At 31.1% G+C, this 16,469-nt stretch overlaps 2 protein-coding genes across 4 annotated transcripts; both read right to left on the bottom strand.

Moving 5' to 3' along the window:
* Positions 1-1,999: 1,999 nt before the first annotated feature.
* Positions 2,000-4,832, bottom strand: LOC120263021. 3 transcript variants are annotated; one of them, XM_039270946.1, is made up of 4 exons: positions 4,734-4,799; positions 4,309-4,337; positions 3,603-3,699; positions 2,000-2,406 (listed from the first exon to the last, which is right to left on the bottom strand). In XM_039270946.1, exons 3-4 carry the CDS (start codon positions 3,653-3,655, stop codon positions 2,181-2,183), a joined length of 279 nt encoding a protein of 92 aa, XP_039126880.1. In that variant the 5' UTR covers positions 3,656-3,699; positions 4,309-4,337; positions 4,734-4,799; the 3' UTR covers positions 2,000-2,180. The 3 variants fall into 3 exon arrangements, with proteins under 3 accessions (XP_039126880.1, XP_039126879.1, XP_039126878.1); XM_039270945.1 differs by lacking the exon at positions 4,309-4,337 and having other exon boundaries at positions 3,603-3,721; positions 4,734-4,832; XM_039270944.1 differs by lacking the exon at positions 4,309-4,337 and having other exon boundaries at positions 4,734-4,832.
* Positions 4,833-8,669: 3,837 nt separating this feature from the next.
* On the bottom strand, positions 8,670-13,086 carry LOC120262888 (mitochondrial phosphate carrier protein 3, mitochondrial-like). Its single transcript, XM_039270796.1, has 6 exons — positions 12,753-13,086; positions 11,434-11,795; positions 11,295-11,338; positions 9,407-9,621; positions 9,189-9,313; positions 8,670-9,097 (listed from the first exon to the last, which is right to left on the bottom strand). The coding sequence occupies exons 1-6, from the start codon at positions 13,056-13,058 to the stop codon at positions 9,043-9,045; spliced, it is 1,107 nt and encodes a 368-aa protein (XP_039126730.1). The 5' UTR covers positions 13,059-13,086; the 3' UTR covers positions 8,670-9,042.
* Positions 13,087-16,469: the final 3,383 nt, after the last annotated feature.

The raw sequence follows: 16,469 nt of genomic DNA, 5'->3' as shown, positions 1-16,469 counted from the left end.
ATTTGACCCTACAAATCATACACATACACACACACACACATATGAGTAAGCAAACTAAATTCAAGAATTAAACAACAAGGGAATTTATATATGTGGATGAAAATTTAATAAAATATTTCAGAATATTAACAATAATTAATTACATAAAGATAATGAAAGAACAAACCATCAAGTGACGAGCTGATCTTTGTAGGTCGTTAGCTTCCCTTATGAGACTTTGATTTGCCATAGCGACTCCAAAATTAGTAACAAATGTTTCTAATTCTAAGCACATGAGAGGGTTCATGGTTTATATATATACATATATATATATATATATGGAGCTTAATAATCCTATTCTTATTAGAATTCAACTTATCCCCTAATCCTACTCTTATTAGGATTTACTCAGTGAAGATTTGATTATAAATTTTGACTAAAAATAGAACTTTAAAATATGATTTAAATCAATTCCTTTCCTTTTTTGGGATTTTCTTTTTTATGTTATCTTTTGGCTTGATTGTCTAAATACAACTATATTATTCTTGTATGTAATCTTTTTAGATTTACAAGGGTATATGTGTAAGAAGCCCCTTTTTGATATTTGCATAAAATTTTCCTTCAACAATATTTAAGTTTAAATTTATTAATTTTTATTAATATTAATAAATTTCTGTTTTTGCTTGCCCACGGAAATTGATATGATTTAAATCATAGTTTCATTAATATACCATTTAACTACAATAAAATTGGTATAAAGTTTCTCTCACAATGTTATTCCACTATAGCTACTTAAATAAATTTTGGATTTTATCATGTACGTATATGAAAAAAAGGTGTATTACAAGAACCGAAGTGGCTTATTTTCTTAAAATAATAATTGCATATCTTTTTTTAAAAATATTTTTTAAATTTGGAAATAAATAATATTTTAATAATATTTGAAAAGATTTATTTATTTTTTAAAACTTTTGCCATGGCGAGGGATGTTACATTCAGAATTTTTCTAATATTTTTACTTAAAGAAATTGCATCAAATTCTGAGGTTTATTTACAAAAAGTCCATCTGTTTTACTTGTCATCACTATCCTGTAATTGTAATTGTGGGAAAAGAAAGTTATGGGTATATCTGCAAAATTAGGGTACTTTGATAAATAAACTCAAAGTTAAGAGTTTATGTGTAAAATCGAAGCATCTGAGTAATATAAACTCATTGGCTCCGCAAAGGGGGCTTTAATGGGCAATCACTAATAAACTAAAATTTAGGGGTTTATATATAAAATTAAGGAGTTTGTGAGAAAAAAAACTGTATGATTAAAGGTTGATTTGTGAATTTTCATACCTTCCTCTGCTTTTGGGTTTTAATGTGAATAAACAGCCACCACTTATATACCCAATAAATACTTAACTTCCGAGGGCCTCAAATCCTTGGAATCATTTAACTATCAGCTAACTATTAAGTTGGTGGCAATATATATTTTTATAAAATATGTATATAATTGAAAACTATAATGTTAATAAATTAAAAAAATAAATAAATAAAATATGGATAAACCATGCGTAAAATTCAAATCTTCAACTATTTTAGTAGGAAAGAGAATGTAATGCCACCAACTATATTGCATGGACCATATGCAAGCAAATACTTTATAAAGCTATATAACCATATACAACTTTATACATTGGGTATGCAAGTAATTTTCACAATATATACACATGAAAATAGAGAACCAAGACTATGTTGATGCAATAACACAAAGCAAATATCATCTTTACAATTCATTCAACTTCATCTAAACTTTTGGGTTTGATAAGTAAATTAATTTGGCTTTGTTTGAAGATGTATTTAAAAATAATATTTTATGTAATGGGTTATTTATTTTAAAAAATATATTACAATAGCCAGAGTGAAATAGAAATTTAGTTTTTAAAAGAATTAAAAGAGAACCATTTATCTACCTAATAATGTAATTAGACAGTAAGGTCATGTACCATCCTTCATTTTTCAGGAACAAAAACATCTAATAAGTTCAGAAACTAGACAAATCTAGCAATAAAAGTTTTCCATGGTCACCATAACTATAAAATTATAAATACTGTTCAAGTGTTTCTCATTTCACATCGATGAAAACCGAAGGAGAAAGAAACATCTTGGGATGAAAATTGCACATTGACATGAATCTGCAGCAATTCAACTGATACTAGTTTTCAGATTCCGTAGAAGTGTTCATCTCCACTTTTTGTGCTTCCAGTAGCTGCATTTGGCGCTCCGCGTGTTCTCTTTCACATTGTGTGATCCCCATGATAATATCAAGCATAGTTCCGGTTGTACCGAAGAATACGAGTGGTGCTAATGATTTCCTCTTTATTCCCACTGGAATTGCAAGGACAGCTCCGGCTACTGAGAAGACCCAAGTACCCAATGCACTACAAAATAGCAATAAGAACAATTGATCTTCATGGACTAGGCTGGAGGATAACTTCCATCACAATAGAACTAAAAATCAAAGATCTCAAGTTCATCTAAGGTTTTAGCTTTGAAGGCAATAGGATAAGCACACACACTATTTGGTCATGAGATTGGTGGTGTCATCTTAACTTGAAAGTCAATTCACAATTTCTGATGACAAAATATCTTGTCAAGAAGCAAGAAAATCAATTTTGTGTTCATAAGAATGGTTGACTGCATATTTATGTTAATGAAATCCTAGTGAACCAATCAGAGCATCGGTAACGAATGAACAGGTAAACGTTTAAGCATGCTTTTGGTATAACTATTAAAGGAAAATAAGATGAAGTTCTTTGGCCTTTCTCCCAAGCATCATCATACAAACAAAAGGTGATTTTCAGTTATATAAATTATAGAGTTCTAATGGTCAGACATAGCTCTAAAACTAAACTGAATGCGTCTCTCAATGGTCATGAAACTAATGATAAGATTGCTTAAGTGGGATTCCAAGGTTAAAAATCCTATCTTTCAATTATCATCACCATCGCTACTTCAAACATGAGGAGAGAGATCAAGAATATTGAAAGTTCAAACCCCAAAGAAAGGACGACTTTAAAAGATGAAAAAGACGTTACTGCTCTTACAGTTTGCATGCTACACTAGCTCCTTTTTTCTTTTCCTAATATTAAACATCATTAGTTAAATTCTTAAAAAAAACTTCTTCGATGATGATGTGAAATTTTATGTCTAGAAACTAGCTAGCGGACCAGGAATAGAACCATTATATATTGACTCACAAGCCAAAAAAACACAATATTAGTATTGCTCAAACAGAATACTCAAACAAAAGCCAGCCAAACTCAAAAGCCCAGGATACTGGGAATCCGATTGCATTTCTGATATGGTTTGATGAGTACATTGCCTAGCTCTAATTTAACAAATGAGAAGGGCAAAAAATATATATATATTTATATACGAAAAACATTGTGGTACTAAAAAACACATTTGGACACTTAAAACAATAAAATCGTAGTGCTAGAAACACATTTGCACACTTAGCAATAAATGTTGCTTCTAATTGGACAGGATATAAGGAATGCGATAATTTGATTGCATGACATGACAAATAAATAAATAAATAAAAAGGGGAGAAAAAGAAGTGCAAGTGACTCACTTGGCTACAGTGCAATCCTCCAAATGCTTTACCTCATCCTGTCCACCCCCCATCTCTCTCCCACCTTCCCAAGCTCCCGATTTTTTTTCTCCTCTCACTAATTCAACATCAAATAATTTCTGGAATTCAATTCCAAAATCTAATTTTAATTTTCCCAATGCTATTGGAGACAAATTAAATGTAATATTAATATTATTCTAGTTATCCTCTGAAAATGATGTGATAGCATGAAGATTATTGAAGAACAAACATTAAAATAAAAAGCCTAAGAAACCATATAAAAGCTCAAATCTATCCCAATCTGTAATCCCACATATCAATAAATTCCATGGATATAAACATAGTAAAAAGGAAATAAACATGAACAATTTTTTCCAATTCAAGGCTTTAAAACTAGAACAGATTCTTGAGAAAGATATGATAGACTAGAACAGGTTCAATTGTTATTCATAACTTACCTTAAAAATGCAATCTTACAAAGCATACATGCATCAACTACATTTTAAAAGAAATCCTAATAGATCTGGATTGATTGATGGAAGAAATTGAAATTCCTTAGGCTCCACATAATATTGAAATTTGATAGAAATTTATTTTGTGAGATTATAGTAAAAAGAAATCTATGCCAAGATGTCTAAGCAATAGCTTGCATGAATGACAATATTCCAAAACCAATCTAAATCTAAGATAACAAATTAGTAATTACCTTGTTTAAGCTACAGCATTCAACTTGTTCTACACATCCAAGATAAGGACTTTTTCAGTTCCAATATACAAACATACAAACAATTATAGTTGCAATAAGTGAAAACCCTGTAAAAATAGCATTTGAGAAAGACAACAAACACATCAAAACTCCAAGTTACCAATAAAAAAACCTAATTTAAACTAAAAGACTTCGCGTACTCATAAATTTGAGAGAAAAGATTCAAATTAGAATCACAAAAATTGAGATTGAAAAACAAATAGTGCAAAGAGTTGATCTGAGATTTTAACATAGAAATTTGACATTCAAGGTAATATCTAATCCTATTGAATCACTTGCTGAAAGAGATTCCACTTCACAATGAACATGATTTGAATTTCAAAACGAACAAGGCATAGAGATTGGTGGAGAAACTGAGAGCTCACCTGGTAATGGCGAGGATTCAAGAAAGGGGAGGGTGAAGATGGAGAAAGGGTGCTGCTGCTTTCACATAGAAAGAACCACAATTTTGCAGAAAGCCCCGTGAAAAACTTTGTTTTATATATTCGTTATTTATTAGTCAAGAAGACGGTCTTTTTAATATATATATATACGGATATACCCCAGAAAAATTTTTAAATTACAAATATCTTGTTTTATTTCGTAACTTTTTTTTTTTTTATGTTATTTTCTATTTCCTTTGCGTTACTTTCTTACTTCCTATCTACATTTATTTATTTATTTATTTATTTTTTGGGTTATATTGGAACTTTTCTCACAAACTGTTTCAACCATGCTTCAAACTTTAAGCATCTTTAGTGGGGGTTTAATGGGGGTTCAATAAATGATGGAGCATTAAACCCTCTCATTAAGGGGCTGTTTTGTTAGAAGTAGATGTAAGTAGATGTGATGTAAAAAGTTTTACATGTTCGATAAAATGTGCACAAAGGATTTGGTGCCATGGACAGTGATGATTGTCGGGTAGGCTTTGTGTGGGAATCCAGGGGAGGCATTAGACTTGTTTTGATAGGATGCATGAGAATGGCATTGTCTCTGATAAGGTGATGATGCTTGGTGCTAAGTATATGGCTAAGATTGTCCCAATGTTGTTTGACCCGTACCGGCCCGGCCGGTTCAACCGGAAAAACCGGGAACCGTGCCATGTCTTGCCAGGGATATCCCCTATTGACCCGGGTATTAAAAACCCGGTGTTAACCCGATGACGAGCGGTTCAACCGGGAGCCGGTTGACCCGTACGGGTCAATCGGGTCACAATGTTTAATTTTTTTACAATATTTAATAATTTATGATTATTTTCTCATTAAAAAAACCACAAAAATCGTGTATATTTATTAATATTAATTTATAATTTATAATCAATAAATAGAATTACAATATATATATATATACCAACAAAAATTAACATTTAAAAAAATAAAAATATATTAATGTATTATGTAAATACTTTCTAAAAAAATTTAATTTATTAAGAAAATAAAACAATAAATGAGTGTAATTTTTATTATAAAAATATAAAATTAAAGTATTCTAATTAAATAAAAAAATATAAGAAAAATTTAAAAACAAAAAAATAAAAAAACTCAATTGAGATATAAGAATTAGTGAATTAAATTTCTTATTTATCTTAATAAAAATCAACCAATAAACAAATAAATAAATAAATAACACCGAGGAAGTTTGATAATTATATATTAATATATTAAATTTGTAAATATTTAAAAAATGTAAAAAAATAAATGACCAAAATTAGAAAAACTCTACTCAGTATATAAGGTCATTTATCAATTTAAATATCAAATTTGAGAGGTTTTTATAATATAATTATGGATTTAATATTATATTTGCTTATTATTAATTATTATAATATTTTTTTATATTTAATTATTGACCCCGGTTCAACCCCGGGTTCGACCCGGGTTGAACCCATCGACCCTCGACTCGGGCTTAGCCAGGGTCATCGCGGGCCGGGATCCCGACAACCTTGGATTGTCCATGAGTATATTGAGAGGAGGAACTTCTCATTGAATGTTATCGTAGGGGCTGCGATGATTGATATCTATGAAGATCAAGATCATGTTGTTGGTGATTATAATGAAGATCAAGAACAAGTTTGGAATATTGGTGATCATTTGTTAATCAAGCCTAATTTTGTTCTTGAGGAGTTTGAGGATAAGTGTTTCTTGGAGACACCTCCTCTTGAGAAAATGTATGAGCTATGGTCTTGCTTTGTTTGATTAATGATTAATTATATGGATGATGATGAATATTAGTTGGTTTTAAGGTTCACTTGTATAGATCATATATACAGATTTTAGATGATCTTCATGCATGAAGATTTTAATTTTGTTTCATGTTTTCCAGATTATTAATGAAATATATGTAGATGAATTTTAATGATCTCATATGTTGATTTAAATATTTTGTAATATAATTTTATGTTAAAAAAGGTAATTTGTTAATTAAATTTAATGCCAATTTTTTTAAAAAATAAATAATAAATATTTTTACATTAAATAAATAATGAATTTAAGTTAATTAATTATTTTAGCTTAAATTAATTTATATAACAATTATTAAATAATTATTAATAAAAACTAATGGAGGTAATCTCACCATATTACTTACATGGTGACTATAACTCTCACTTACATCAAACCAAACACATAAAAAGTAAATACAACATTATCATTTACATCAAACCAAACAACAATGATGTAAGTTGAAATACAGTATTTTCATTTACACTGTAAGTCCATTTACATGTAATTTGATTTACTGCTAACCAAACAGCCCCTAAGTGTGTGGTGGCCACCAAACGCTCAATGGATGGGTCCCATTATTATTTTTTATTTTTTAAAATTAAAAAATGATGGTACTCACATCTTTAAATAATTTTTTATTTAATTTTTTAAAATTTTATTTTTATCATTACAAATAAATTATTTTTTTCAAAATGATATAATAATTTATTATTATCTTAACATATTTTAATTATTTTAAATATTTATTTTGTATTATATTTTTTAAAATATATTATTTAGTTATTTTTATAAATAATATTTAAAATCTTATTAAATAATTATAGTAGAAGATACTTTAATAGATAGGAGTTTAATGGGTTGATTGTGGGCCTTAATTGTCGGCCTTATTTTATAATATAACTATTATTGAAAAAATAGTTTAATGAGTAAGAATTTTATGGATTGATGAGGTGGCATAGATCATCAAATTCTTGAATGGTCTAACAATTAAAAATACCCTTAGAGCATCTTTAATGGATGCAAACTAGCGCTCATTGAATGCTCAAAAGAATGGGATGTCCATTATGAGTGCTCAGTGGTCGTTGAGCGCTCAACCGGTGGGCCCATGATTAAAAATTTTTTGTTTTTAATTTTTTTTAATTGAGTTATGGCATCATAACTTTTAATATTTTTTAATATTTTTAAAATTTAACTGTTGAGATGTGACATGACTTTTAATTGATTTTTTTAATTAATTTTTAAAATTTTAAAATTTTTATTTTACTTTTTTAAATACACCCACACACTCAAACAAACTTTAACATTTTTCTCCATTTTTTCATCTTCAAATTTTCTATTATATTATGAATAAAAATTAAAAATACTCCTCCATCTTTCCCAAGCTCTGAATTTTCTAAATAATTTTCAAAATTTTTCATATTCTTTCTTTCCCACCAAATAAGAAAAATTTTCAAAATTATCCTCAAAACCCACAAAATTATCCCACTTCACAAAATTTTCCCCAATTTTATCCAAATGTTCAAAATCAACTAAATTTTTCATATGGCTATCCAATGTTTTCTAGACCTGGGTTCTTCAATCCAAGCATGGTTATGACAAAGTCAACAAATCACTTTGTGAGGAACAGTAGGAAAGTATAATTGTTGGGCAGTATGCTAATAATAGTGTATTAAGTATTAACAGTCATCTTATATAATTAAGCCCGATTTTATAATCAAATAAGGTTAAGGTAATTTGGGTCTAAATGCAAATTTAATTAAAGTGTAAAGGTTTATATATATATATATATATATATATATATATAAATTTATTAAGCATGCATCAATTTGTTAGATCCCCTGTGGGTTCATAAATTATCTTAACAATGGGTGAATAATTGTTTTGTGATAGTTTTTAACTTTTAAAATAATTTAATCAAACAATAATTGCAGCTTGCAAGAGCTTATGAATTGTAGAAATTTAGCTCTCCCTGTGCTTGAAATCAATAAAGAAAGAGAGCTTGTGCACCTCGCATGTAATCATTTTGTCCTAAAACCACATAGCACTAGTTTTTTTTATTTTGTTTTTCTAACCTTGTATATTTAAAATCTAGTGGGTTCATGATGAAAGCAATACAAGATACAATAGTGTAAAATGTAAATGATACAAAACGCTAATAAATTCTGGCAACCATTTTGTTCCCACTAGAAACTTTTTCTAGTGGACAACACATTTTCTATGCCTGAATTAAAACTAAACTTCTGAAGAGATGAGACCAAAACCATTCCTTCCAAAATTTCATAAATGAAGAGATATACATATATTTTCTTCAGAGGGATGAGGCCAAAACCACCCTTTCCAAAAAATTCATAAATGAAACGGAAGAAATATTTCCACCAAAAAAATATCACACTCCTTGCAGAATGTAGTGCATCTATGTCAGAAATCATTGTTGCTTAGAATCTGTAGAAGATCTTAGAAAAGCTCAGCAAGCCTAGTTCTTTTGAGTCAAAGGCTCCGGGGGAGGACTAACACCACCAGTTGTAGGCCTGAGAGGTAAAACAGATGGTCAGCATTAGATCCGATAACAGTAAGAGATTGTATTAACAATTAACAAAATCAGAACTATGCGATGCTCACAGGCCAACAAAAACTTTGAAGGCATCATAAATTCCCCATTGCGCGCCAGTCAGAGTCCCAATCATAACAATACGAAGAGGAAGGCCACGGGTGAACAGGCCCCACAGTCCAAGCTTCTTCACAGCCTAACCAATCAGAAACAGAGAGTTTTCAGTGACTTGGTCCGAACTGATGCAACATGAGCTAATGCAACAGGCGTGAAGAGGGTATATACTCACATCGCCTACAGTTGCTCCCTTGGCATTGTTGAGGAAAGAAACAAGGTTGTCTGCTGGATGAGAAACAATAGCACAGAAAACCCCAGCAATATAACCTCCAGCAAAGCTCACTCCCAGCTGAAGAGGTTTACTGCATTGATCCTTTGGTGTTGGAATGGCATGCTTGTATATCTTCTCAACGATAGTCTCAAAAGATGCAAACTTCATCATTGTATCTGCACATATTATATAATCAGTGCTTACACTAGTAGGAATATATCTTGGATTGAATCAAGAAGATAATATATTATGCCCCCATGCTATTGTTCAAAATTTTCATCAGATATTTTGTAACCTGCTTACAACTGATGCCATCTTTCTAGCAATTTGAAACCAGACAGACAAGGACGCGCAGATGATGAACTTGTGCGATTACCAAGAACAAGGTGATGTGACATAATTTAGTCAAAGATAGGTATATGAACTTCATCAGAGCCAAAAGTTACATCTTAAGGCAAGATGGAAAACAATAGAGATATGTAATTGACAAGGTGGAAAGAAAATTGAGATATGTGATTGGTGTTCATTACTGCACTAAAGAAATGTATATGTCAAAATTGAGACCATGATTCAATTATGCAACAATATATTCAAAAGTAGGGCCTCACAATAAGAAATGTGTTTCAAGGTCATCCGTAACCAACTTCAGAAAGTTTATATTGCAGACAAATGATATCTGCAAATATGCAAGTGCTAAAACGGTGGTGATTAGACGCCAATTAAGATATTAGATTAGTACAATACACTAATAAGCATCAATACTGAGTTACCACTAAGTATTTAAACATAAAAAATATTGCTCTAGCTACTGTCTGTTCGAGATTGCTTTAAACAAATTTGTAGACCAGTACATTGCAGTGCAACTCCACTCAATTGGAGAAGACTCAAGCAGAGAAGACAATTTGATATATGCACACATAAAATCTTGAAAATCACAGTCAGATATCAAGAAGAACTATGTGCAAGAAAAATAAAATAAAATAAGATTAAGACAAATGGCTGAGCATAACACCAGATTATTTAGTCCGATAACATGAATCATTTATCATTTCTCTGTTGTTTGTATCATTTGATGGATAATGGTATAAATTAATTATCGACAGGGCACCAGATCTTCCAACAGCTACAAGACTTTGACCAACTTATTTTCTTTCAAGTTCAACTACACCTGGATCTGGTAGGTAGAAATTTCTATGTTACAGGGTGATTGCTCAATACAGAACAAATAACATTTTGTTACTTCAGTGCTGACTTTTATGCATCAGCATTTCAAGATTCTAACTGTACATGAATTTTAATTTTTTTACTAGTCATTACCATTAGATGTATCCAACTCCAATCTTTTATAGTTCGGATCCAACTCAAAAATTCAATACTCTTGGGCAATCATGTATAATGAGCCGTGGAAAGAACTCGAAACTGGAAAATATGAACAAAACAGACTTTGAAAATTACTCTCACAAAACTAAAGAACAAATTGTACAGACTACAGCATCAGGGCTCACCTAAGAGTTAGCTATAATTATTCTGAAATGGCATATAATTTAGGTCACCTACAAGTTATAACATATTCTTCGAACCAAATTAGTGAAATAGTATACTTATTCATCATGATTTCAATTTAATGAGAAGCTTAACTTGGTCTAGGTTAGTCATGAAATGAAATGAACTTAAATGAAATGAAATGAAAAATTATTGTAAATACCAAAATCAATGTTGTCCAATTTAGCTTACATTCACAAGAAAAAAAAATAATTCACTTTTGGAAAACAATATGTCACATAATTCTATGCATAGTTTATAGATATTGAATTATGTAAAGGATAAAAGGTAAAGATCATATGCTTACAAGGAATCTGACGACCCCAAAGTGGAACCAGCCCTTTGTACAACCTAAAGTTTCAAAAAGTAAAAGAAATGACTACATTGCAAAAATAAAAATAAAAAAATTACTCCAGAATAAAGAAATATAATGCTAAAATCAATACCCCAAGGCACCTTCTGACTTTACAAACTTTGGGAGGCCATCAGACAAGCCCCTAGCAAATCCTGGCTGTGTCTGAACACGGACCTTCACAGCCTCCATGGGACAAAGAGCCACATCAGCAATCACTTCAGCAGAAGCAGACCCCGCGAGGTAGATAAGGGTCTTGTATTTGGCAGCATATTCAGGGCCAGCTATATCAGAATAATACTTCTTAAAGAACTCGTAGAACCCAAATTTGCAAGCACCCTGAGCACTATACCCCAGCAGGGTAGGCACCCAGCCTCTAAAGAAACCTCTCAAGCCTTGCTCTCTTAGCAAGATCCCAAATCCAGATGAGATACTCTTGTACTTCGCCGGATCAATCTGAAAGAAAGCAATGTTACAGACTTTGTGATGTGGTGAACATAAAACATGCAACATGTGTGTGAAGTAATGAGTAAACATCAAGAGCAATCCAACTGTGCACAAACACCAATGAGATAGAAGTGATCTTTATTCCTTTAAAACAACAGTACAAATAGATCACCCAAATGAAACATAATTCAAAACAACAATATTCAGACTGGGTTCAATCTATTAGTTATTCTATTAAGATAGCAAGTAAAAATTTATGTGAATAACTTAGATTTGATTTCAATTACACACTAACTTGTTTATGCTAAAATACTAGTGGGCCTCTTAGAATTCTTGTCCCAAAAGCTAAGAACAAATTTACCATATAATTAAGAAAGCATGAAAATAAAATAATAAATAACAAACACGCAAAGTTTATTATAATTTTGTATACAGTAATAGACAACTGACAACATGTTAATCTGTAAAGGAAATAAAAAGAATGCTCGTCATCACTCAAACTATTCTTCCCATTCCTCATGATTAACTTTTTTTCCCTTGCATTGTTGACAGTAGATAACAGAACCCTTAATCCATCCTGATATAATGAAACAAGTAACAAATGCATCAAAGTAAAAAATTGATGCAAATAGCCTTTTTGAACCATATCCAATAATTCCCAAAACCAGAACAATGTTTTTATATTCTTTCTCAAATTTGAACAAGTTACAGCTCAGAATGACATAAAATAAATAAAGGTCACAAAGAAAACTTTCATTCAACGCAAGGACACACACACATACACCAGGGATCTCCAAAACCTATCATTGAGGAAACAAGACTACAAAAATAGAAACTTTCTCAAGATCCCAAAAAAAAATAAAAATAAATAAATAATAATAAAAAGCACAAAAATCATAAATCCACCCCAAGAAAACAAAAGCAAAATCAACCAAACGAACAAAATACATGAAATCTAAATCTCACCTGCATGTTGCATTTCACGAGATCGAGCGGGGTGACAGCCATATGCGTGAGGCCGCAGCTCGCTATCCCACCGGCGGTGCAAGCCGCATAGAACATCGGAGAGTACATCTCGATCTTGCGCGGCTCGTTGGGAGCCTGGATCAACACCGATCCACCTCCAGACGGAACCTCCGGATCAGCCTCCGCCAGCGGCACCGGCTTACAGCAAGGGATCATGAGCTTCGCAATGGCGAGCGATCTGGAAGATGAGGAGGTGTAGAGAAAGCTAGGGAGAAGCGATCGCCGAGCATTCTCGGTGAGATCCATGGCTAGGGTTTCGTGTGCCGAGGGGTCCTTCTCGAGCTTTTTAAATGAGAGGCCTGGTTCTCCGGCATTGGTTCCAGTTTTGCAGGAGGTTTTGTAAGGGGACGGAGATTGTGACTCGTTATTTGACATGACACGTGGAAAGGTTCTATTGCTTTTTAATGATGAAATGGAGAATTTTGATTGGTTATGGAAAAGGTCTGATTCTTGCGTTTCTATAGGAGTTGGATTTTGGTGTTCGACTTGTTATGCATGTCACGTTTATGAATGTGACGGTTGATTTTGATTGTCGTTATCTCGAGGAGAAAAGTGAAGGGATGGGTACAATTACCCGTGGACTTGAGTTTAATTACGAAAATGCCACGAGCGTGATTGGGCTTTGTAGGGAGGAAGGTTTCTTGTATTTGGATATTCTTGGGCATATGAAAATATACCCGAGAATATGCAAGAAAACGCATGAGGTGTCCCAGCAAGTTTTAGGAAATGTGAAAATTACTTTTTCTTTTTTATGATAATATATTTTGAAAATAAATAAGTTTTTTTAAAATAATAAGTTTTAAAAGAATAATATTTCCTTCAACATTTTTACTTCTCCATTTTAACTGTCATTTTAATTAAGTAAATTGATTAAAATTAGTTACTAAAATTTATAAAAATTACATTAATTTTCTAATATTATTCTTTTTTAAAGTGTGCTTAAAAAAATATGTAGTTGAATATAATTTATTGGAAGTTGTAAAAATATATTAAATATGTAAAGTAAATTAAAAAAATAATATTTAATGTTATACAAATTTTTAAATAGACAAGTAAAAATGATTAAAAAAAATTTTAAAATAAAACAAGTAAAAAAGATGTGAAAAAAAGAATAATAATTTAAAAATAAAAAATAAAAAAATATATAGTAATTATAAAGAAAATAAGAGCAACTTTAGTGGTATGAGAATATTCACTCAATGAGCGATCGAAGGACTAAACACCCATTATAGTCACTGGGAACTCAAATAGTGGACTCTACAAAATTTTTTATTTTAAAAATAATTTTTTTTTTGTTAAGATTCAAATAATTAGCATGTGACCGCATATATTTTTAAAAATCTTAAATGTTAGGTGAATGTAAATTTGTTTTAAATTTTTCATTTTTCATTTTACCTTTATAAATATACTTACATTCTCAAACAAAACTTACATTTTTCTCCACTTATTTATCTTTAAACTTTTTACTCTATTATATATAAAAATACTTCTACATCTTCCCAACCTCCAAAATTTTCGAATAATTTTCAAAATTTTCCATACTCTTTCTTTCAACCAAATATGTAAAATTTTCAATATCATCAAAATTCATAAAATTATCCTAACTCATGAAATTATCCTCATTTTTACCCAAATTTCCAAAATCAGCCAAGTTTTTCATAGTTATCTTATATTTTTGGAATCCGATTTTTTCAATCCAAGCATGGTAAGTCAACAAGCCAACACAGAAAACAAGTGCTCTTCCGATTCTTCCAAACGACCCCGAAAATTTGGATAAAAGTGCTAACGTCAATCAACAAAATTCAATGGAAACGAGTTCATTTTTTTACTCCCAGTTTCCCCCTTATTTCACGCAACCAGAGATTGAGAAGATCATTATGAATGAAGGCCAACATGAAGATCAAGTTGAAAATGGCAGTCGTAGGCCATGGAAGATGATAAAATGCTCATGAGTGCATGGCTTACGATTGCAACTGATAGCATTGTAGGCACTGCAAACGATAAGACCTTTTGGAAATGAATGACCGAGTATTTCAATGAAAATGACAATCTGGTCCAAGAAAAAAATAACTAGCTGTAAGTAACATTGATTTTGGATGCTTCCATTTATTAATGAATTTAACCAATCATACAACATATTATTAGGGAAGTATCATAGTGGATGGAGTGATGGTAAGTTTAAGGAATGTGCTCATATTCTATATTATCAAAATTGTAAAAAACATTTCATCCATGAGCATGTTTGGGTCATGTTGAAAGATGATCTAAAATGGAAAACAAATACTCATCTTGCTCGGTGTTTAAAGAAATTAAAGATTAATAAAAGCGGTGCTTATACATCATCATCATCATCCAATGTGGACACAAATAATGATATAGATGACAGTGAGGTTAAAATCCGTTCGATCGGTCAAAAAGCAGCAAAGGCAAAATTAAAGGTAAAAAGAAAAGGGAAGTCAAATGTGGCCAAAAAACCAAATGTAGATGAAGAAATGGAACCAAGTGGGTTGAATCACAAGAATGGAGAAATGAAAAATTAGCAGAAGTACGAAGTTTGAAAAAATCTTTCGAAATAGTTGAGGTAATATTGTAATGTAATTCTAAGTTTATGTAATGCAGTAATATTGTAATGTAATTTTATTTATTATGTAATCTACGAGTAATGTACTTTATCACTTATGCAATTTTAGTGTAATTTGAATGTAAACTAACTGTTTGGAAACTAGTTGTTATGTTGTGTGTGTGATGAGAATAACTTCCATACTTCTCCACTGAACAAATTCTATATTTTTTGTAAGCTATATCACTTTGTTAACATCCTAGAGAATGGATACTACCCACTTGGAACAAATCAAGCAATTTTTTGTAGATGAGTTGATGGATGATTCAAAAGAAAAGATGTGTACGTGACTATGGGAAAACATGAAAAAAAAGGTGACTCATCTAGTAGTCGTAGAAGAAGCCGAAGCCAGTGAATCGTGATCATGAAGCTGGAAGTGAAAGGCTTTTCAATAACTACTTTGTCGATGAAGCAATTTATCTTAATAATCTAATTTCATCGAAGATTTTGAATGCGTAAGGCATTGTTCTTGTGAATCTTAGAAGCACTATCAAGCCATTCAGAATATTTCCAATTAAGGGTTGACACAATTGGTAAATAAGGATTTTCAACACTTTAAAAATATACTATTGTTATCCAACAATTAGCATATAGGGTACCAGCTAATCAGTATGGCAAGTATATACAAATTATTGAATGCACTGCAATTGAATGTTTATTTAAATTCTGTCAATGTATGATTGAAATTTTTTTGCGGCAAAGTTTCTTCTAAGAAGATCCAATAATGATGATGTTGGATATTTACTTCAACTACATTCTGGGAGTCACAGTTTTCCCAGTATGCTTGGTAGTATAGATTTCATGCATTGGCATTGGAAAAATTATCCAGTCGCATGGAAAGACCAATTCACTTGAGGTAATCACGGGGTTCCAACAATTATGTTGGAAGCAGTTGCTTCAGCAGACTTATCGATTTAGCATGGATTTTTTAGAGTTATTGATTCTAATATTGATATAAATGTGCTCAACCAATCTCCTTTGTTCAATAACATATTATATGGATATGCTCTAAAAATTCAGTTCATTGTTAATGGTAC

Source organism: Dioscorea cayenensis, chromosome 6 (assembly GCF_009730915.1).
Source record: "Dioscorea cayenensis subsp. rotundata cultivar TDr96_F1 chromosome 6, TDr96_F1_v2_PseudoChromosome.rev07_lg8_w22 25.fasta, whole genome shotgun sequence".
NCBI classification, from domain to species: Eukaryota; Viridiplantae; Streptophyta; class Magnoliopsida; order Dioscoreales; family Dioscoreaceae; genus Dioscorea; species Dioscorea cayenensis.
This window is presented reverse-complemented; position numbering and strand designations above follow the sequence as displayed.